Raw genomic sequence first — 24,475 nt, 5'->3', positions numbered from 1 at the left:
GAGGAGGGAGATTCAGAGAACATTAATACCACAAAGGACACTAGATCACCTAGTTTCAGTTCCTGAATATTACTAGGCCTTCATTTTTGTTCAGTTACCACGAGCACTAGATCTAATAATGGCTAACTCGCATCCTCTGGAAAGGCACCTAATGTTGATTTCAGGCTGAAACTTCCCATAAGCTCACATTTTCGGATGACCCCTTTAAGACCATGGTTTGCAACCTCCAGATGAATGCACGTTTTAATAAATGCGAAAAAAGCAGCTCTAGAAATTCAAACCTACTGTCAGGAGGCTGAAAGCCACAGGAGGCCCCAGAACATTTTAGAGATCTGTCAATCTAGAACTGCTGCTTTCAGACTGTATGATTTGTCAGTGGTATGCAAAGATGTCTCATTGCAGATGAAAGGTGTGCCAGCCAAGGAATATGAGTATTCCATTTATAGCTGAACATCTAATTAATAGAAGGATGTTGGCAAACTGAATGGATTCACAGAAATAGTTAACAAAGGAGTGTTTAATAAGAACATATTAGCAGATTTAAATATGCTTAACTTGGCTAAGGGGCACTTAAGGGAGGTATGCTAACATTCAACAGATATTTCAGGGCTGTTATTTCATCTCCTTCCCTGGCATTTACCTCCTTAAGGGAGATAAACAAGGCATAGGGGATATACACTGTGGTTTTATATATATGTATGTATATATAAATTGAATATAGGGAGAGGAAAAATAATAATAATCTTGCCAGTAGCTGCTGTCAGGCAGTGAAATAGCTTCCCTTGGAGGGCAGTGAAAGAGCTATGTCCCTGCTGCTGGAACATCTAAAACTAAACTAGGCCAACACATGGGAAAGTTACCGCAGAAAAACAAAACAAAAGTCTAATAAATTTTTGTCTTATGCCATAGTGAACCATGTAAGCAAAACCCTGCCTGAGTGCACCAGGAAGGCAAAGCATTTATCCTATGTAAAGCAGAGCTTATCAATCAGAATTTTATCTGAAATAGCCAATACAGAGGTACGTTCACTGGAGACCAATTTCTCATAGATGTTGCTTCAGCCTAAGACAAGAAATGTAACATGATCTGACAGGGAGAGCTGAGAATGGATAATGGCTGGTTATAAGCCAAGGAAAAAAATAAAGGAAAGAATGGAGAAAAAAGGAAAAAACAAAAAAGAGAAAAAGAAGCCAATGAGTCCTTAGAAGAGCTTATCAAGGTCCCCCTTTTCATTTCATTCTGTAAGTAAGGACTGGATGTATGTTTAAACATCAGCTATGAGCATGTTTCAAGAAGGACTTATGGGCTTTTGGGAAGGAATTTTGCCTCCATGCCAGAATATAATAATAACTGTAACATAATAATTCTGTACTACTAATAATAACTACCTGCAATGATTGCCCTTCTAATGCTGAAGCAAATAATAAAAAAAAAAACCTCCTACACTACATACTGTACTTGCACAGACCTGCTGTGCTCATTTTCCAGTGCTAACTCCTGCTGCTACCAACCACGCTCTCAAAGTGTGCATGCAAACCTTCAGAGCTGTGACATTGGATCCTGGTCAGCTCCGGATGTTTGAAGACAGGAGCATGAATTTACAAAGCTCCCAAAATACCAGTAGTTGTTTTTTTTTGTTCCCAATGTATTTCAGCCTCTTACCTGTGCTACCTCTTCAAAGTCATCGTGTCTTTTCTGCAGCGCACGTGCTCTGTGCAGAGACTTCCCCACTCCTGTGTGTTTGCTCAGAAAGGCTTCTCCATGATTTTCAATCCAGTCCAGTACCTGCCAAAAGAGAAGAACGTCCAATTACCTGTCCTGTCTCGGCAGCACAGAGCAACCCTTGGGGTGAGGATGAGGCAGCTGCAGAGACATTGCCTTATGTCTGCTGGGGTTAAGCACACGGAGATCTGTCAGTGTCCCTTATGACCAAATGGAAGATACATTTGCATAGACGTTGCTGGTAAATTAGGACTACTGGATCCTTGCTATTCGATTTGTTTTAAAGCGTAGTTTAGCTATTGGAGCCTGACAGGCATTAAATATTTACTTTCCCATAAATGAATTTTGGGCAATGGGAGTCAGAAATCTGGAATCTTCTACAGTGAGCATCCTCCTCTTACATCCTCCTTGTATAGCCTGAAGAACAGCGGCGGCTGACTTCACACAAATAGCAGATTCCAACAGGAGGCACCTCGAATGAGTCCAAAAGCATGATGGAGGGATCAATTGAAATTGATTTTGATTTGGGGAGAAAATATCAGAGTAACCAGAAAGAAAAGGTTAAGAATCCTTCACTGCAGGCCATAAAACATAGACAGAATGCACCTTTCAAACTTAAGCAGGTTTTCAGCTCCAAATATAACTGAATCCTATAGAAAAGTGGCAAATCTGATCTACTGAGAGTTAAAGAAGATTTTCTTTTGAAAATAGATCAACCGTATGAGTGCCACCCATTTGGAGCTCCTTCTCACAATGACATCAGCACAATTCTGCTATTCTAGCCATCAACATTCAGATTAAATCTGCTCAGGGTCTGCTACAAGCTGCAGCACCTCAAAAATTGAGCTTGGTGCTATCATCTTGGGGAATTACAGAATGTGATCGCCACCCTTTCTCTCTCTCCTCCTCAATACACAGAGAATAATAGTGCTAGGAAGAGCTGAAAGAGCTGTTCTGCAATATGTTCTTGACCAGAAATGTGTATGTTACTTGTAATAACAGTAATTATTGGAGGTTAGCCTTCTAACATTTGTGTCGCTAAGAGTCTGCAAATAATTCCATTAACATCTTCTTTCCTCTTAATTTATCTATTAAAAAAGGAACCAGATCAAAACTCAATTTTGAAAAACATCTTCTAATGAGGGCTCATTTTCTAAATATGACTTTAAAAATTGCAAATGGCTTTAATTTAAATGATGCTTGATATGAAGCCAGTTTGCAGAATGTATGCTTTCCATCCATTAATATTTGATAGCCACTCACTGTAATTCTACAGCAAATTATTCTAAAAACTTCTTAATGTCCATAGCATTTAAATACTGATCACACAACAGTTAAACATTCATCCCAACCGATGTTACATCGTGTTGTTTTAGTCACTGTGAGATGACTGTTGACATAGATTGCTGCTTTTATTTTACAAAGAGATGTTCCAGTACATACTGCAATTCAAAACAAGAAATACAACATGTGATGCTCTCTTCAAACAAAGATGAAAACAAAAGCAATGAATCCAGACCAGAGTTCTGCTCCAAATATGGGTGCTCTATCTCAACAAAAACAAACAATCAGAAGTGCTAGCACATTAATCCACAGAGAATACATCTCTGTTCCAGCTCTCATCCAGGAACACGCTGTCTCATGTTGCATTTGGGCAGTTATCTCTTGCTGCCTGATACAGAAGGGCACCATCTGGTGATGCACCAAATCCTTCCTGTAACACGAAGGCTGCCCTCTGAAGGCTTCTGTGCGAGTATCGATTAGGTTTGCAAATCGTTTAGCTTATGAGATTAGATACCAGATACTCCTTTGAGGTGATAAAATCATACATTCACTTCATAAACCAGCGCTAGGTGAGGAGACAAGATAAAAATCTATCAGTTGTCTACTAATGACACTGCCTGTAACAAGCTACTTGATCACTTCCTTCCTACGCTATTTTTCTAAGCGCCCTGTTTCAGATCTCCCAGCCTCTACCTGCTCTTAAAAAAGTTCCTATTCACACTGCTCCATAAACTCTACCTCTGCCACAATTCCCACAAGAAAGCAAACCATGACTTCATAAAGAATAACTCAACAGCGTTTTCCATGGCTCTGAAACCCACAATAGCATATTTGATCACCCTAGTCTTCAGTGCGTGATAGCCCTAACAAACGTCTTCAGCATTAAAGCATTTGCCATCTATTAAACTCACTGTAATTTGCAAACATGGGGAAACTTTACATCTATGCTTCCACCACATGAGGCACAGAAAGTTTGCATTAAATTAAGAGCTGAGATACGGAAGAACAGTCAAAGCAACAGCAAGAACATAAATCAGGTACAAGAATAAGACAGGTACAGCAGCCCTTACTTCCCAGTAAAAACAATGAGAAATGTTGAGCAATTAGTCTACAGCAAATGTAGGAACAACTCTGAAAGGTCATAATTAAACCTGAAATCATCAGAAACAGTAAACATTCACCTGTCAGTGGATTCGGAGACATTCTTCCTACCCCGAAGAAAGGAAATGTTTTTAGAAGCAGAATAACTGTGCAATAATTCAAGGTGAACGTTAACAATCTAACTGAAAGCAAGGACCATGTAACTTACTCAACTGCCAAAAATTAACGTCTTGAGATACAGTTAGCCACTGAAGTTACAGTGGTTTAGTACAAATAATTTAGTTGCTTCTTAAAAACAGCTTGAAGAAGCAGTTAAAAATTCAGTTGTTTTCCAAATTACATCTTCAAATTTCACAACTGTCCTATATTGCTATTTCATTCTTAAAACATCTAAAAAGTGTGAATTTGCTGGAATTAAAGTACTGTGCTCCAGATAGGTGCCTCATCAGAGGTGTTTCTTGAATTCTGCAACTCTAGCATATATCAACTTTATATCAACTTTCTTCCCAGTATACATTTCCTGCTGTACTTCAACTACTCTGAAAGTTGCTTAGGGCAGAGGTCAGACCCTCCTCCCTGCTTTGTAGCTCCTAGCAGAGCAAAGCCAGATCCTGCATGACTGCAGGACACGCAGGTTGAGCACTGCCCAGACACACTTCCCATGCAGGAGAACATTTTCCAACCCAGGCTGCAGTCCATTAGATAATACTATTTAATGAAAACATGCTAGTTACAAGTCCAAGACACAACTCCAAGCAGGCTGCCAGAATCACTTAGGAAACTTTATAACTCACAGGTATTTTCTTATAGGATTGGAGGACAGTACAATACTTCAACTCCTACCATGGCAGATTCCCATTCTACACTTTACAAGACTCAATTACTCTTGGTGAGTGAACTGGGGTAGTTTCTGCTTTTCTGCTGTTACTCCAGGCAGTCCCTGAATTGTCCATGGGAATAAATAAGTTGCTTTGTTTCCTCTTTTGCGCCAAGAAAATAAGCAGCAAACCCAGGCCACCAAGAAAATTAAAGAAAGCCTAGAACAATTTCAGTAGGGTGACTGTGATAGATGAAGAATAGCTGTGTCTCTATGAATAGTCTGAATAACTGCAAAAAGAGAGGCAATTCAGATAGGTTCTATCTGAGCACAGCACTGGAAGCCCACACTTATAAGAGGAACTCTTCCAGAGGTCTCTCCATACTCCATTTTGTTGATGATCAGACTCTTGCCTATGGGACATTCTAAGACCCATGGCACACCTAGAGTGGCAAAGTAAATACTACCCAGGTGAGCTCATGGAAAAGTTACTGGAGAGTCCACTTGCAGGGGATGATGGTAATTTCCATGGGACAAAGTAGGAAAACATGAGAAGAAAGAAGGAAGGATGATTTTAAAGAAAGAAGGTTGAAAGAAGCAATCAGGCAATAATTAAGCGAAGTTCTGGGATGATAATTGCTCTTCCTCTAGGCTAATTTGTATGATGGGAATATGGTGAGATGATTGCATTAGTGCAGTTAAGGTCAATTCTTTTAATAGCTTAAAAGGCTAATTTGATTTTTAAATAAAAAATGAGATGGGCACTATTTTTAAAGGGCAGACTGTTCAATGCAGCTCTTTGAAAATGCAACCTCTTCCCGTAGGTATCTTTCTTAATCAGTAAATGTAAAAACTAAGAAGCATCTCATAACTTTATTTGGCTTTAATTTAAAAACTCCTTGGAATCCTGTCTCTTTTCTCAGGTGAGAAGTGATAGGACTTACGGTTCAAAGTTGCACCGGGAGGGATTTATACAGGATATTAGGAAGATTTTCTTCATGGAGAGCGTGATCATGATCACACAAGGAAGTGGACATGGCACTATCGGATATGATTTAGTGATAGGACTCAGTAGATCACATTTATCATTGGACTTGATGATCTTGAAGGTGTTTTCCAACCCAGATGATTCTATAACTCCTTCTCAGCAAGACGTTATGCTCTGCTCACATTTCGCATCAAAACAACATGTAAGGACTAATAAATCCACTACTTTAAGGAAACATGTTGGTTATGTATGTATGTATATAGCTAAATACCTGTGTTTCTACATTCTTGTAAATTGTGTTTCCTTTAGCAACAATAAATGAAAATAAAATGAGAAAGACTTGGAGAAGAACAGAGAGATTTGTTCAAATATACCTGCCCTGCTCCTACAGGAAGGAGGTGAAAAACTTCAGCTGGTGATTAAATCCGCATTGAATAAGGTACAGTGTGTTGTAGTAGCAGTGATGGGGCACCTCAAATTCTGCATTTGACCCAGGCCCCTTCTGAACAGTTTAATTGCTCCTCCGTGAGATGACCCACTGAAGAAGTGCCTTGGCTGAGAGAATGATTAATCTTCATTACTTTAAGTCTCATTGTTGTTGCCATAGTGAGTCAAATTGGGTTACCATGAAAACCAAAAATAAAAGATACCATTATCCACTTAAGAGTTAAGAGTCAGATTTTGATCTCACCTAAAATGGTACCAGTTTGGTGTAACTCAGTGTTAGATTACATCTTTCGTACCTCTACCAAGTTTGCAATAAATTCCACACCAATTCCAATGAAGTATACCCAATTTATCCCACCCTATTTCAAATAGGTGCATAAGTATTGCCTAACTTTAAACACTTATGCCTTAAACATGTCAGTGAAAGGAAGCCAAACAGTATCAAGTTACCTCACTTTATTGCTTGCTCTTGAGTTACTGTGCGCTAGGGTTCTAGTGTGATACCAGGAAACCATATAGCACTTCAAAACCCATGTTTTTATAGTATCTCCACCATTTCCACTCAAGAATCCAACCTCATCTTTTTCTGTCACTACTATTATGAACAATTCTGTAGCACTGCATATGCATGGAGCATATGACTCAAAGTATGTGTGTTCTCAAGATACTCGCCATCTACCCCCTTACTGGGAAGTAAAAGGAAAGGGCCTCCAAGTGATAAAACATTTGTTTGCTGGGGAGACCACTGCATTTCTGGGTGGAGGCAGTAGCCACTGTGTGACTGCCAACTTCCATCCACTGCAATCATGTCTGTTTGCAGATAACATCATTCAACAGAGGCCAGCATGGGCAGCCCAAGCCCTGGCCTCCTACCAGGCCCCCAAGGAGAATTTTGTGGCAGTCAGAGCACCAGCAAAGAAAGAGCAAACACTGAGAATCAGAAGAAAATTAAAAAAATAGAAAAATCTCCCCCAACCCACAACAACTCATGGAGACTTAATATATTCTAATCCTCTTTAATGACTAAAATGCACTCCAAGTCTGATTTCAATTAAAACACATTTTCTCTGTTGTATTCTAACTTAGCTGAAAATAGATTTCTTTTCCCTCCTACCCCTGGCCCTGTCACAGCAGGGTAATGTCAAGCAAAGGTCTAGCTGAGAAAATACACCAAAATACAAAGGAACTTATCCTCTGGCTTTTCCTGCCATTATAAATGGTTCATAATAGAACCCCAAACAAAAGTCAGCCATTCTCATTTGTGGATTTTACAGCCTAATTAAAAGAGATTTTTTTTTTTCACTTCTTTCTTCATTATAATTTAACATTGGTGATACAGTATTTTTAAAAATGTTATTTTTAAGAAACGGTACAAAGTTCAATCATATCTTATCTTTAAACCAGAATAATCATGTTTGGCTCCCACAACGTAACTTTTAACTTCAGATATATCTGTATCTGACCCTAAAATGCAGATCTTACTCCCACCATAATCCCCAGCAAAACTTCAGATGTCTTCAGTGAACATGGATAAGACCCCCTGTTTGTAAGAGGCGTTAAGCAGGGTCTAATTACATGTCTAGCAGAATTGGAGCCTCCAGACACACACTGGAATACCATGTTCTATGTCCCATTTATGAATAAATTTAGTTCATATGACAGCCTGTTACAGACTCCATAAGCTAATGTGGATGAATGCACTCTTAATGTACGGATATAGCCCTGTTAATGTAGTTTTGTTGCAGAGGAGGGGAGCTGTACCTTACTCTCTTCACTCTTTTTGGCTAATCATGTTGAATTATGTGAGAGCTCCCATAAATAAGCAAAAAGCAGAAAGGATTTCATATCAAAAGTAGACTGGAATTCAAGTGATTTGGTTCAATGCCCAGCACTGCAGTTCAGCAAATGAGTCAACTTCCCTGCCTCCATCCTCATTTGTAAGATGACATTAACCACACTTGCAGTCAAAACAAGCAAGGCTGACAGAGAAAGCGTTTGGAGTGAAAGCTGCCTTTATTTTAAGTTTCTGCAGCCTCTAGCAGTATGTGGCTCTAAATCTGGTTGGGATTCTAGAGACCTATTCCAATACTTGAACATACTAAAATATCACAAATAGTAAACAACATAATGGCTGCCGTACACAAGTAAGCAGACAGTCCATTTAAAACCAGAGCTTTAAAATAAGCTGAAAATTGCTCCAAATTCACTGTAGCATAAATGCCTAATTGCTAAGCATGTATCTAGAAAACCTGAAAGACCGTAGCTTGACCTGTTTATATGTCTGTAACTAATTCATCTTTACAGGCTAACCAGGCCAGCTAACCAGCTTATTCTGTATTTAATTCAGCTCAGATGGTCATACACGTTATCCCTGTCAGATTGACTTGAGACCTAATTGGTTCATCCCACTATTGCACAAACCAAGCAATCTGAGGTTTGGGAGTTTTGTTTATGTTTTAAAGAGAAGGTGTAATTGAGTTGACAGGACTATACTAATTTATATGCACTTAGGACAGGACAGCAAATACGAATTTTGATACTTCCCCACTCTTTTCTCAAGGAAAGTCTCAAAATGCTGCAGTAAACAACCTTTCCTGCAGTCACAGCATGGCTTAGGTTGGAAGGGACCTTGGAGATCATTTAGTTCCAGTCCCCTGTCATGGACAGGGTTGCCAACCACCAGATCACGTTGCCCAGTCACCCAGAGGTTTGTCACCTCCATTTTACCTTTCCTTTTCACCACAGCTCCGTGTGGTAAATATGTACTCCCTCCCACCTGGGTCTCTTTCAAAAACCAGAAAACGCATGCAGCTGCTGTTAAGTAGGTTTTCTTTTAATCACTGTCTGCTTTTTCCCTTTAACTGTAGTTATTCCAAATACCACCACATAATTAAAGAGGTCTTTTCGAAAAGAAAAGCCACGCAGTCCCTTTTACCCTTGGAGGGAAAAACAACCTTACAGACCTATCAGTACTCCTCTGCTGCACAGAGCAACTAAATTAAGCAGGAGAATTAAATGCAGAGCCAATTACAACATTTACAAAAATTTACTCTATTCCCTTGTTTCCATTCACCAAAAAAAAGAAAAAAAGAAAAAAAAGAAGTCCCCTTGAAATCAGATTGTAGGTGTTTTTATGAGCTTCCTGGACTTTATGTGGAAGGTTCACCTCTGCACAATTTCTCATTTTAAAAACAAAGATCTAACCCCCGTGGTTAAAAAAATATATATTCTAGTTTTCCAAAAGCAAGACATCCATGTTCTGCTCTTTATAGTGGTGGCAGCCTTGCACAGCACAGATGATACTACTGAATGCACCTGAGTAAATTATACCACTACTGAATGTCGGACTGCAAATGCAAAAGAAACAGAAAGGTGCCAGAAAGTTCTCAATATGCAATAGCACACAGATAAAGTCTTCTCCAGGCTCCTCACCGCTTCCAGAACCCAAAGCTACCCTTTGCTCACAAGCCCATCAGCAAACAGCACTGTAGGAGCTGGTCACACAAGGCGGTCCCTGCAGCATGATCCCTTGCTCCCCAGCCACTTCTGCACTGGAAAATCCTATGAGAAAAGTAACTCTCCATGGCTACCCTCTTCTTAGCAGCTCTTAATGTAAAAGCATACAAAAGGAGTTCATCGTGAAAGTGTTTGAAAGTTAATAGGGCGAGTAAGTGAAGATATCCTGAATATGTTTCATGGTGCAATGGCCTGAGCACCAACAAGGCTACTATTAACTTTTCTAACAGTCTAGTTACTTGCTGCTTCATGTCCTAGCTTGCAATGTTGTTTTTCTACTTCTACCTCCCCCCCCCTCACCCCAAAGAGCCTTCACATTAGTGTAGAACTGTACAACAGTCATAAATATTCTCACCTGCTCCCATGATTGTCCATGCATGGCTGTTCACTTTAGGAGGTGAGCAGGGCCCCCACACAGCTGCTTCAGCTTCAGTCCTTATATTTCACAGGCTTACATTGCAAAAATAACTGTCACTGCTTTCTAGAGATGGCCATTATATATTTGTACAGCTCACCCAAAGCTTTCACATCTATAACCATACTCTGATGGTTTAAAATTGGTGAGTATTTGGAGAAATGAGAATGCAATGTGTTCTGGGGGTTGGAACTAGATGGTCTTGGAGGTCCCTTCCAATCCAAGCCTTTCTATGATATGATTCTATGATATGATTCGTGTGGTCTATGCGGAGGACACAGCTGATCCTAGCCCTAATAATTAAGGAGGTGCAGTGTTTATCACGTGATTCTTGGGAACTTCACATTCAGTTCAGGGCTCTGGCAGAGCTGGCTGGGTGTAGGCTGGGCATTCTAAGAGGATTTCCTGCCCATTTCCTTTGGTCACCAATTGAGGTCATGCAGCCTTCACTAAATGCGGTCACCTACACTGCAAGCACTCCAAAAGGGAGTGGAAATACACATGCTTCTCTTACTCCGAGGAAGGTCTTTGTTCAACTTAACATAGCTTTCCCTTGGTAAAGTTCCCATTCATCAAATGCATCCCACTTATCTTTCATTTTCTTGATTAAATGTTTTACTTGATAAAATTTGGCAACTGCCTCTCTAAAAACATTCCAAGTAAGAGAACAATAGACAGACAAATGAAGAACTAATGTTTCTTCCTTGATGCCTGGCTTGTTGCTAATGTTCCCCAAACATTTTTTCAAGGAAATCAAAAAAAGAAAGAAAAAAAATCATCAGGTTAAAAAAAAAAATACCCGTTATATTCTTTAAATGCTGAACTTCTTTTAGAGCTAGTTTTCAAAGCTGTGTGTGGGTGGAGAGGCTATAAATAACGACATATGTGCATGTTCCTTCTGTGCAAGACACAGAAAATGTGCTCTGCATCAGCACAGAACGATGCTGCTGTGCTCTGCGTGAGGCTCCTCAAGGCTGGTGCGATGATGTGGGTGTTACTCTTTGTGAGTCTTTTCTCCAGCACTCGGAAAACATACCTGGCACTTTGCTGTAGCGCGATGAATTTGCAATACAACTAATCAGATGCCAGTCTCCTATCGAGGGTAATGTACAGAAATGTTTTCTTAGCCCAGAGAGAAGGTTTGATTGTTGCTGTCTCTAGCACTCGCTGGAATACCAACTCTTCCCCTAAATCTTCTCTTAATGGCTAATGCACTTTCCCCAGACATCCATGTTTTACTTCACATTTATCCTCTCAGACCAATTTCACAGGGCACGACAACCAGGTCAGGCAGATCTGGGCCAAGCTACAGTCTTAAGTCTGGTCCGTTTGCTTAGATGCAGTCAGAGCTTTGTGAAAGAACAACCCCAGACAGGCAGAGCCAGGCACTCCCCAGAGGAGAGGGCTCTAGAGGAAGCTCAGTCACAAGAGGGCATAGGAGATCTCACCAGGAGATTTTTCAAGACAGAAATTCCTATTAGAGCAGCTTTGCTGCTGGTCTCTACAGCTCGTAAGTGCCAACAGACAAAACAGCATCCTGATCTCAGAAACCTTTCACGTTTTGAGTTCATAGTGCTCAGATGATGTTGTGACCAGGTGCACCAGGGACTTCCTCAAATCCTCAATTATTTAACATTTTATGGTACCTCTGTATCTGACCTCTCTGGCATCAAACCCACAGAAAATCAGCATTTGCAGCCCTGTTAGTAAGTTGAGACACCTGTAGGACCCAGCTGATTTGGATTTTTGATAGGAAGTTCTGATTTATACCTCCCTGGTGTTGACAGAAGTCATTAATGACAGCTATCATTACAGCTAATTGCTTAGTTTGCCTAAATGGGGGGGAAAGCATCCAATTCTGAAGAGAAATGTTTGCAATTGAGAGTAGAGCTTCATGTCTTGTGAAGTATCCTTACATATACTTGCTTCATTGATTGTTTTTCTTGGTGAGACTGTCTGAAACTTAAGAGGTCCCCAAGTACAGCAAGTACATAGGAGGGACCAGAGTAGTGTTGTGAATTCTTCAGGAAAGTACATTGACCTTAATGTTGTAAACAGAGCACAGTTGGTTTTAACTCTGCCAGCGACAGCTGTGCCTACAGGCTTCGAGAGAGAAAACAAAACATAGCTAATAGACAATGGATAAAGACTCAAAAATCAGGACTGCTATCCACACTTCCATCCCTGCTCTTTTTATGGCCCCTTTCATTGCCTCTGTTCTCTTGTTTGTGAAACAGAGAAAGAAATCTACTGATGTAAAATACTTCGTCAGACTGAGATAATGACACAATTAACTGCTACCGCTAACAATTCAGTGGGAGCCTCTAAAAGCTCAGGGGAACAAAACAAACCCTGAATGCATTTTCTACATGTTTTTCAGCACCAGCTGTAACCAGAGCATAAATGTTAGTGTAGGCATAAGCGTAATAGTATAATGGTAAGCAGGTAGGCATCTACCTTGGGTAACAGCTCATCTACTCAACAGAATAGAAGCAAAGGACATGGCTGGCTTCTAATTTCAGTGCTATGGGTCACCATTTGGAAACGCTATCACTGTTCTACACAGAAATTACTCTACTAATTTAGACATGAACTAAGAGAGCACTATCTACATCTCGATAGCATCAACCCAACTAAACTGTTCCTAGTTTAAATAAGATGTCTAAAGGCAATTAACAATTAGAAAGGACTGATAAAGCAAGGATGAGCTTTACAACAGAGTAGTCTTTAATGCAAGCACTATGCTCCAGGCCCAATGGTGATGCTCCTCACTACACTGAGTGTCTGTTTCACCATGGGGAAAAATGCTGATTGACCAGAATACTGAATGAAGCACTGCTTTAGGTTACTGTTGGGAACAAATGATTTAATCACCTTCATTTAACAAGGCTTATAATCACAGCACACAGCAAGACAGCTTTAGTAAGGGAACAAACTTCAGCAGGGGCAAAGGGATCTCAGCATGTAGTAACAGAAAAGTTCAACAGATGGTACAGCACTGCAGCATCCTCAAATACCCCTGACAGGGTCAGAGCTCCTTGAGCCCCCTGAGCATCACGCCAGCCCCCAGGAGGCTCTGGCCTGATTTGAGACTACAGGCCAAATATGAAAGCGCAAACCCATGGGGGAGAAGGAAATATCAGAGGACAAGGATGAAAGAGAGTGCCCTGTAGGCCAAGAGTGACTGTTCTTCATCATGGCAGTTCTCAGCTATCAGGGGCACGAAAGACAGAGCAGAACTAAAACAAAAAGCTCAGGCTGTTTGCACGGCTGTGTAACCTACCCGCAACCATACGGCTGATTTCTTCTACAGGTCAAAGCAGAAATGGATCTCCCAAGAGTTTTGAAGGGTGAAGGGCCAGTGACCTTACAGATGGATCAAAGGAGGCCATGGATAAGACAATGAGGGGAGGCAAACAAATGGATTCTGGGTCCTCAGTCTCCGGACAGACTGGTTGAGATGATGTAAAAATAAACTAGGATATACGTGCCATCAGGACCGTACTTAGGAAAAGTCCTTTCATCAAGGAGCAACCTTGAGCTGCTCAAGAGAGAAGAGAAGCCACATAAAGGACTCCAGAAATGAGACTCATAGGTAGTGCGAAGGACAGTGACATTCCTTGACAGCACCTTTTCATAATGAAAATTTCACTTTCCCCACAGCTTAAGTTTTCTGTGAAAAATCTTATTTTTTCTTACTTTTTTTTTTTTTCTCTCTTAGCTTTATGGCTCCCAGCATATGGCATCTGATAACCTCACCATCCCACTCTTCTGGATTCCAGGCAACTCACACACTTTGAAAAACCTGAGGCAGCAAGCAAGCACGAGCAATACCCCAAATATAGTTTTGATTTTTTTAGAGTTACTTTTCGCTGTAGGGAAGAGAAAAAAAAAAAAAAAGGTTTGTTTTGTGACTTCTTTTTTCCTAAGTTTTCATCCTGATTTGGGAAGGAAACTATCTCAAGGTCAAAATGTTTGTGTGTGACTAAAGCCAAAAATAAAAAGTAATTTTCTCCATCCCTCAACACATATCCCATCCAAAAACTCCAAAGGCAGGAAAGAAGAGACAAGGAAGGAACTATCAGACCAAAGGGAGGAGAAATATAAAAGACCCACAAACAGACCTGAAATACGTTTGTTTCACATGATTCCACATTTGAAGGATGTTTTTCTTAAAAGGGAATCATAGCATAACATAAAAGAATGCTTACAGTTGTAATAGTATGCAGGAGGTTGGGTCAACAGCTCTGTCTAAAAATGCCTGGGGGTCACCCCAGCCTAGGCAGTGGCTTCCAGAACTGCAATCCAAAGATCACAACTTTAAAAAACAAACAAGAGGTTTTGTTTTAAGAGTTCTCTGTGAGGAATATGAAACAAAAGAAGTTGCTTAAAAGCCTCCTGTGAGCTAAAACATTGCGTTCTATCTTAAAGAGTACACAACTTGTCTTCCAAGGACAGAAGTACCAGAACCTTTCAGTCATGTTAGTAAGGTAGGGAAGCTGCTGAAACAAAGAATAGCAACATTGTCAGGGATTGTTCAGTCTGGACAAGAGAAAATTAGGAGAGACTTTATTGTTCTTTACAATGAAAGGAGGTTGTGGTGAGGTGGAGGTGTCCCATGTAACAGCGATAGGATGAAAGGTGATAGCCTTAAGCTGTTCCAGGGGAGGTTCAGGTTAGATATTAGGAAAAATCTCTTCTCAGAAAGAGCAGTAATGCACTGGCACAGACTGCCCAGGGAGGTGGTGAAGTCCCCGTCCCTGGAGGTGTTCAAGAAAAGGGTGGATGTGGCACTGAGGGAGACAGTGTAGAGTAGTCATAGGCATGGGCTGATGGCTGGACTAGATGAACTTAAGTAGTCTTTCCAACCTATGATCTTGGATTCTATGAAACAGAGGCTAACAGGGCAAAGAGCTCTGAGCATAGCTGTATGGAGCACAGCAAGGGGAAGCAGTTTGTGCTGTGGGTACGGTAGAGCTGCTGGAAGGAGGGGGATGAAGGTAAAGGAATGACTAAGCTGGAGAGGAGCAGCTAGCAGAAACAGGTCCTGGTGCCAGATCTGCTTAGCCTACATCAGGCCTTGCTACCCAGTAATTCTCCATAATCCCAAATCATGAGCACAGTTCATTGCCAGAGGCAGAAAGTAACTAGCTGGCTGAACAGCTGCTCCATGCGGGAGAACACAGTTAAGGTTATGCTTTAGGAACCACCTATCATTACACTCTTTCTTGTCTGGCTAGTTTTTTTTACTCACAAATGAAAATACCTTTTGTTGGCCATCGGTCAAAAGCAATATGAAAGAGGATTGATCACTCTGAGTGACAGGCTGCATCATGAAAGAGATGGGATACCATGTGAGGAGGTAACTGGGAGGGGAGATCACGGGAAACAAATGGAGTAGAAAAGAATGCCTATTTTAGACTCCTAAACCAATGCCCAAAATAGCATATTTATTTCTTAGCATAACAGACCCTTATTTCATTTTTATTTCATTTTTACATAGTCCAAATAAATCCTGTAAGAGAGTCTCATAAGGGCTAAACCTGGAGTAGCAATGACTTTGAAGATTTAGAAAAGGGATTTGCGAATCAGACATCCTGACATGAGGATCTCTAGCCATGAAGCTTTCAGTGACCTTTGGCAAGTCACTTAACGTCAACTTTTGAGAAGACCCATAATCTTGAGATGAAAGAAACCACAATAAGCAAGAAGTACTACTGTTATTGTTACTTCTTAAGGATGCAGGGGAAAAAAGCCTCTTGCATTCCAGCTTACATTTATTCAGAGACCTTATTTTTCTCTGTGTCCTTAGTGACAACTTCTCATTCTAGAAAAAAACCAAACATAGTTCTGAAGAAAATTCTCTTTCCCTTTTTTCACCACTGCAGCCCTACTATTTTTGTGGGCCTAATCAGTAACAGACAAGTCTGATTTTTTTCTCCTCTTTTGCTATGAGAATGAAAGCCAACAATGCCTTTCAAAAACAATAAAGTAAACATTGTATTTTCAGGGATGCTGACATGCAAACAATTCTAGGATAGAAATAAACAAAGAGGATACGCTATATAAAGAGGACAGTTCTGCTTAAGAGTAAAACCACCAAATTTTTGCGCTAGGACTGGCTTCTCAAGTTTGCTGCAGAGTGACTCCTGGATCAGAAAGGCACTGAGATGCCTAGAATGTTGGTAGGAGGTGCTCAGAACCATACAGGATTGGGCTCCTGCATCCTAATCTATCTCACCCAACATCAGGCAGTACATTGAAGGACGGTCTGAGCAGCCTACTTTCTCATTATTTTCCCTGACAGTGACAGTAAGAGAGGGAATTATCCAACATACAATTCAGATCCTAGACAGACTGAGTCACTCTCTGCAGATGCCAGCATCTCTCCACTACTATAAAAGGAGACTGCGCATTAGGCTCCTGACTTGTATAATTGAGTTTCAGTCTCGAAGACAGGCAGGATAAATCCAGATAGTTGCCTCTACCTCCAAAGAACTGTATCATTCTATCACCTTTTCCTCTTCTGCATACATCAAATGACATCCTCTTCATTCCCTGTGAGACAGATTCAAAGCCTGCAGGAATCAGTAGGATTTGCAAAAGTTTTTAGAAGTCCTTCCCAAAGGTTCCTAAACTCTCAGTAAGAATCCAAACATTTCCAGTTGAGAAAGCAGCAAAACAGACCCATCTATAACAATGAGGTCTTGAAGGACGCACAGTACCCCAAACAAGAAAAACACCTTTTGGAGCACAAAGGTGGTGGGTTTTTTTTTCAGTTCCTCTTTTCACTTTGGTAGGTTCAGAGATCAAACTGGCTGGTTCAGATTTCTTCAGATCCCATTTCCCAAGACAGCTGTGGAGCTCATCAAAGCGTTCCTGCGCTGCTCTTACATCAATGCTAAGTAAACTTCAGTTAGTAACTGAAGCTGGCCCCTGAAGTTTGATATCCCTAGCACTGCTGCTCTGCGTGGAAATTAAAAAGTGATCATTATTATTTTTTAATCAGTGACTCTTTAAAAGCACAAAGAACAATTGTCTGCTCAGCTTAATAACTATACAGAGGAGGAAAGATAAAAGGTTGATTCCAGATAATTTCAAGTTACACTTTAAATCAAATTATGCAGAGGATACAGTACTGTTAATCAACAAGCCTTAAGGAATTTCCTGAATAAATATCATTAGGTGAAAATGCAATAATTTAAACTTATAGTTCTTTGTGAAGACTTCTGGCACAAGAAGTACAAGATAATAACGATCTATATTTAAAAAGGATTGTCAGAAGTTCAGAACAGAGCTCTCTCTCTCTCTCTCCTGTGAGTTTGAAGTATTTAAAGTGATTAACTTCTTAGTCTGGTAGCCTGAGACATCTCCGAGGCATTCTTACACCAGACACTGATCAGTGGTTAAAGGGGGTAAGTCTGCCTACCAGGGCAGAAACACAAACCCTTGTGTTATTTAAATGGCCGTGTCATTATTAATTCATTTTGTACTATCTGCAGGATACTAATCAGCACAAACATAACACCATTTTACTTTCAAATCACTGTCAGTGTTGGTTGCCTGTCAATCCTCTTCAGAAGATGAGTGGGGCCACAAATCCCATCACTGCTTAGACTTGAGCTCTCAGTGACTGAAAAGGTGCCAACTCCTTTGGCAGGAATAAAAGGATGAAATGAAAATTGCTCTAAAGAAACAGTTGCCAAGCTGTTTTATTGCGTGGTCTGTGACAAAGAGGGGATGGAAACAAACAAACAAAAATCCTTTCACTTTGGTCTTACTGTCCTTTACTGCATCAGTAATAAACCAGGTCAGCGCTGAGTGAGAGGCTGTTAGGGACAGAATGTGGGTTTGTAAGCATGTGCACATCATACTAAGTTAGCCCTTTAGAGACACATAGGCAGAAGCTTTACTGTCAACTATCAGAACTCTATGGTGAAATCTTCATATCAGATCCAGGTGTGGACACTCTGGCCTCAACTGTTGCTGGAATGACAGGGTTATTCAGCATAAAAGCACAGGTATTTGTTCCCACAGTCACAGACAAATGATTGTTTTCTCTCCTGTTACTTCCCCATTGAGATCAGGTTGCCAAGTAGTTTTACCACTATTGGCTCCTGAGTTCCTTTCTCATTAATATTTTGAGACAACACAACCAGAGTTAAAACATCTACTCACTATCAAGTACCTCTTCAACCATAAGGGTGGTAATGGTAAGGGCCCACGTACTTTCCACGCTCTGAGAAAGTACACCGGTAATACTTTGACAATTTAAATATAGGAGTGACAAATATTAAGTACATTTCATTACCTGATAAATTTACCAAAGGAGCTGTGAAAATTACCTGGAATGCTTTGAATTTTAGTGTCTTAATTACTTATCTGTCAGTGGTAGGTATCTGTGGGCTAAGTCCACTCAGATGGCGCACAGATCATGTGTATTTCTGCAGAGTCCTGTGGCTGAAATCACGTGGTTGAAAATATAATCTTGACTTGATTACAATGTTCTTTCTTCTTTGTTATTTTTTGCAAATAAATCTCTTGTTTTACAAGACCCAATGAAGGCACTTATTGTAAACAAAACGTTAAAGGAGATACTCAGTCTGATTTCTTCTGCCTTTGAAAGAAACTATGACTAGATGGAAAACTACAGAATTTTGGAGAACTCTTCATTCCCTTCTGAAGTAATCAAAACAACCAAGTGTATTCGTGCATGTGTGGGAGATGTACAGAGCTAATCCTCTACAATCTTGTGTGAAAGCTAAATGAATCATGAACTGCCTCAAATATTCTAGCATTCTTCTGCAAATGGACTACACAGATCACATGGATCACATGGATTGTTCACCATTCTGATAGCGTATGGAGGCAGATAGATGTTGGCAGGACATTTTTCTCCATACGAGTGATGTCAGGATCAGAGCATGATCTGGTTTCTCAACCAGTAAAAGCCAGACACGTTACAAGTTAAAGTACATGGCTATGAAGAGACAGCCTTTCCTCTGCAATACTTTGCAGTCTCCCACAGCAATGGCAGCTGGTAGATGTAATGATATCAGTGTGGCCACATGGCCTTTTTATCCATCACCAGAGGCAGAGAACCACACAAGGAAACAAAAACTATGGTCGTTAATGTCTCTGGGCATGAAGCCAACAGGACACAGATCCACAAGTTTAGAGAATACCAGGTGAACTTGACACTGGTCTAGCATGACCTTTTTTAATAACAAAAAGGATTTGAGCCATCACTACAGCTGTCATGGCAAAAGTCCTAGCTTTCTCAGTAAGTAGTTACCCACTTGCCAGTAGGGGTTTACTAGTGACTGACATCTTGTGGTTTGCCACTGGTGTTTAGTGTGCACAAGCAGGCTGTTCCATTTTTCTAGCCCAGCCAACTCAAGGCATTGTAAAAAGCCAAAAAACTTCACCAACACAGACAGGACTTCTACATCCACCTATTTTTCAGCTCCTCCTTTACAGGCAGCAATCACAACCAAAGCAAAGCGAGGAGGCAGCATCAGCGGTGGCCCGGGGAGAGCTGTGTGAATCCATAGAGAGAAAGGCTGCTTGTGTCAGGCTGAGTGTTGGTGTGCGTGCATGCACGGATGGATACAAAGACTGAGAATTTACATGAGAAGGAATGAAGCCTGCAGAATGAGAGCTGCAATTTGACTATTCTGCCACCAAAGTGCTTTAAAATTCCAAGTTCAAGGCATGCACAGAGCATTTCAATAATGCATCTGATGGGTCTCCATTTTCCTTCTACTTTAATAGGTATGCTTCAGGCTTTACAGCATCATTTGGGTAGGTTTATGAAGTGACAGAATTCAGACAAAATTCTTGCCCATATTAAACCAAGGGGATAAGAGAAGGCAATGGAGTGAAGAACAATGTTATAAACTTCAGCTATTTCTAAGGCTGCACAATAACATCTGCTGTTCATGAAGGCAAAGGGAACATATTAAAAATGGAGAGATGAAGATGGGGAAAATCAGGATGTAATGGGGAGGGAGGCAAAATTGGAGATGGCGTGAGAATAATCCCAATTTTCAATAGGAAATTCAATTGAAATGGTGTAAATATGCTAGTAAGTAGTCTGCAATTAGAACACCAGAGAGAGACAGAAAGGAAAAGCTGCCATAAATGGGCCAAAAAATATGTAACAATTACAGAATAACAGTATGGATGTCAAAGGGACTTTTTTCCTCCCTTGCAGGGCACAATCTCAGTGCATCCTCCCACTGCTGTGCTCGAGAGATCAAAGAGCGCAGCTCATCCCTATCTGAAATGATAGAGAACTTCTAAAAAGCAATTGAAGCAATGAGGTATTTTTACACACTTGGCAGTCTCACATTTTTTATAATGATCCCAAATACTTCTGGTGTTAAAAGAGTTGCTAGTTAGTTAATACCTGTGTAGAGCCTCTTAACTGCTCACAAATTATCTCCCCTCTCTGTTGTGTGAATGCTGCTCTGTTTCCCATGAGTTTCACTCCACTCACTTACTTTTCTTCTTTAAAATGCTATGTATTTATAACTCATTCTTAGCATACCATTATTTGCCTTCATTCATTTGTGTAAACGGATATCATTGTATTAAAATACCGATTTAATAGCAAATAATCTTTGATAATGCCTGGTGGTGTTAGGTAGCGATTAATGACATTTTATAGCGTAACACTGCTTATATTTGTATCATAACTTGGCAATCCACTGTGTTTATTTAAACTTTTTTTTTTTTTTTTTTTTTTTTTAACTCTACAGTACAACTTCTGTTTTGGTTATGGAATGGCTGTAAGGATGCCTGACTTTCTATCTCAAAATACAAATCACTTTTCTTTCTTTCAATTCGTAGTTTTCAGTACTTTGCCCAGTTCAAACTCAAATGAAATTAGACTATTTCCTTGTCAGCATGAAACTATCGAGATCACTGCCATGACCTGCCAGTAATGCATACAGTGTGTACTCTGGTCTTGCAAATGGTGTAGAAGACAATGAGGATGGAGTGGTGGAGTTACCATCCCTGGATATGTTCAAGAAACATGGAGATGTGGCACTGAAGGACACAGGTTAGGGTTGGACTGAATGATCTTAGTGCTCCTTTCCAACCTTATTGATGCTATAATCCTAAGTGAACGAATCCCATTTAACACAGCTTAACCCTTAAATTCAGCCCAAAAGAAACACGCTTGACCTACATAAAGCTTTCATCTAGCTAGCCAGTTTTGCAAGATCTCCCTATGAAAACCTGGTAAAGTTGCAGTGTGATAGCATGCTTAATTTTGAGCTGGGTGGACAGGGAAGAGAATCATCTTTCTTAAAGGAACTGCACTGTATCCTTACTAGTCTAGAAGACAGCAAACTCTAACAAACGCGGGGCTCTCCTGTCAGGATTTGTTCTCCCACATCCTTTTCTTTGTAGATTTAAACCCAGAAGATAGACACCTTTGGGTTATTAAATTTTGACAAGGCAGAAAATGATGATGGATAAGTGTTACTTATGGCTAGTGACCGCTTACTAATTGACAGCTTCACTTGCAAGCTGATGGGTATTTTACAACGTAAGCATAATAGAAATTGCACTTAGGAGGTGATTACTTAAAACAAACAAACAAAAGGCCAACATACCCAGAGAGATCTCCCTCCTCCTCATGGAATCTCCACTTCATATTTCTGTGCAGCTAATAATTTCATTTATGAGTTACAAAGGATTTATCTTGAATAGTACAGCTGTTTGGTGAATAGAATGATTCATCTCTTCCTCTCTACTTTCTAAGCAGGATGAAGAGATGTAAGTGTGTGTTGGGACAGAAACACGTCTGTCATCAAGTTGTTGCTTCCCAGATAACTACATATTAAGAGAAAAATTTGGAAAGACTGCTGCCAACAGAACTCATACAGAGTGCAATGCTCTCTGAAGTGACTGTACTTCACTGACACTTACTACTTGCTTCTCTCCTTTCAAAAAAAGTTGCATTACACACAGAATACATTATTCCTTTTGAAACCAGTGACAAAGACACATTGCCCTGCATAAGTGGGAATTTAAAGTCCCAAGTGGGTTTCTTGAGTGAACTGCATAAGCATTTCTAGTCATTTCAAAAGATGCAAGAGAGAAAATTTGGATGGAATGATTGAACAAAACCATAAATCACCTTAGGAGATGAAGAACACCTAAGCTAATAAGAATTCCTATCAACAGTATATATTACAATTGGAAAAAATGTAAAGATATCAGAATTTACAATACCTTGTTCTTAGACATTTTAACCCCCAAAATTGTATTAAAAAAATACTTGAAAGTTCATATAGTTTGTAGAGAGCATTCTATTTGATGTGCTGTACTTAATATATGGCTTATGAATTTCATTACCATGAAGGATTTGCTGATACATAATGAAAGTGAAGTTGCTTAAATTAAGCATCTGTTACATAAAATCTCAGTCTAAATTATATATAAGGCATGGATATTTGTGTGGTTTTATAGGGAGAGACTGAGCAGGTAGAAGTTCTGCAGGCTTCAAGTCTACCAAACAAATGGTCCAATGGTATCAAATAAACAAATGCAAATGCACACATTTGCAAGGGATATCTGCAGCCACAGATCTGCCTGTGCTGGTGCACTTCGGCCGTGGCCACAAATGTACATGTTGCATACAAGTTGCCTGTCTCTCCCCTCCTTGCTGGTTCTTGTCTATTCCGCATTCGACAGCTCTGTTGCTCTGTCTCTCCCTTGTGTTTCACTGGGAGGAAAGCAAAGACAGAAGGAACCCCAGGGACATTAGAATGCTCCATAAACACAATTAGAGCGTTCAGCCTCTTCATTTAAAGCAAGTACCATATTGCTACCAACATCTGTTTCAGGCTGTACAGGGGCCCATAAACAAACCACACCCTTCTGAACCAGCAGAGTCCTGTAGCATCTGTTGACTGTGTTTGCATATTTAGCAACTACAACAATGGCATCTCGTACATACTGTCAGTTACGCTGCTGGGTGCATTCAGATGGGTTCCTCTGGGAGACAAATGTTATTTACCTGCAGCCTGAGTTCTTAGAGGTGAGCCTCTATGGTATGAGCTGCTTCTGTGCTGTGGGCTCAATACATTCAGGGGGCGCAGTTCATTTGGGCTCACTGGCTAATAGCACAGGTACCTGCCCTGCATAAATGGTAATGACACAAAGATCATCCAAACACCACCACTGTAAGACCTGTATCAGTATTCCTTCCACACAGGAAGATGAAACACACTGCAGTTCAATTGCTTTTTACACTTGAAATCCTTCTTTTTCTATTAAACACTGTTCTCTAAGTAACAGTAAAGCACCTGCAGCCAACTGCTCACTTGTGAAAAATTAACCATCGAAAATAGTGTCACATTCCTGTAGGGAATGGACTGATCAATAATCAGCAGACCGATTGATGGCTTCCAACGTGAAACTGAGAGGTGCATCAGTATTTTAGCACAGATAGAGCAACGTGTATAATCCAGCTAGTGGCAATACCTTCCAGATAAGTCACCAAACTACCTTCATGGCTGCAAATAAAGGATCATCCTTATCTCCTCTAGTAACAGTGTTACCTGCTGAACATCCTGCTGGAAAACGCAGAGCTGCAGTCTTTGGTGCAGCCGGACCTTTCGGTGCTGCCAGATGCTCTCCAGGCGCCGCTGGTGATGTAGGACCTCATGTACCACGTCCAGCACCTGGTGCACAGCCTTGGAGTAGTTTGCAGTAGCAGTGAGGGATTCTGAATTCCCAGGGCTTAGGGGACGCTGCAGGACATCCAGCAAGGCTTTTCCATCCTGGCTTACCTGAGTGAAGAAACAAGTCTCCGTCACTGAGCTGATACTCCAACATTCAAGAGCTGAGAAAGAACAACCTAGCTGATTCTTTTTCCCCTGCGTCTCTTCCTTATTTTAGTCAAAAAAAGAAGAAAGCCCTCATTACATCTCTATTGGACTTGTACTTGCAGATGCAGTGCTGCCTTCGCCTCCTCGTGGGCCTGCTGTGTCACTCAGCAGCAGCACGGGTACCACTCCGCTGGGACTGCACAGACACAGCGATCCCGAGATGATGTGACATTCTGACACACGGGCGCTCAGAATTCCTGATGCGCACCAGCTGATGACAGGTGGCATTTGCAATAGGGGCCTATTTACATGAGGAGGTGGCATTTTAAGAAAAC

General features: G+C 40.6%; 1 protein-coding gene across 15 annotated transcripts in view; it reads right to left on the bottom strand.

The window, feature by feature from the left end:
- Nucleotides 1-24,475, bottom strand: part of KALRN (kalirin RhoGEF kinase) — a 446,039-nt gene that overhangs the window by 197,317 nt on the left and 224,247 nt on the right. For all 15 annotated transcript variants that reach the window (XM_015289974.4, XM_015289980.4, XM_040703547.2 and 12 more), the window contains 2 exons: nucleotides 23,871-24,101; nucleotides 1,663-1,785 (listed from right to left, as the gene is read on the bottom strand). In XM_015289974.4, the coding sequence (XP_015145460.2) occupies nucleotides 1,663-1,785; nucleotides 23,871-24,101 (354 nt within the window). The remainder of the gene's footprint in view (nucleotides 1-1,662; nucleotides 1,786-23,870; nucleotides 24,102-24,475) is intronic.

The sequence above is a fragment of the Gallus gallus genome, chromosome 7 (assembly GCF_016699485.2).
Source record: "Gallus gallus isolate bGalGal1 chromosome 7, bGalGal1.mat.broiler.GRCg7b, whole genome shotgun sequence".
NCBI classification, from domain to species: Eukaryota; Metazoa; Chordata; class Aves; order Galliformes; family Phasianidae; genus Gallus; species Gallus gallus.
The sequence above is the reverse complement of the archived record's forward strand: the minus strand, read 5'-3'. Positions and strand labels throughout refer to the sequence as shown.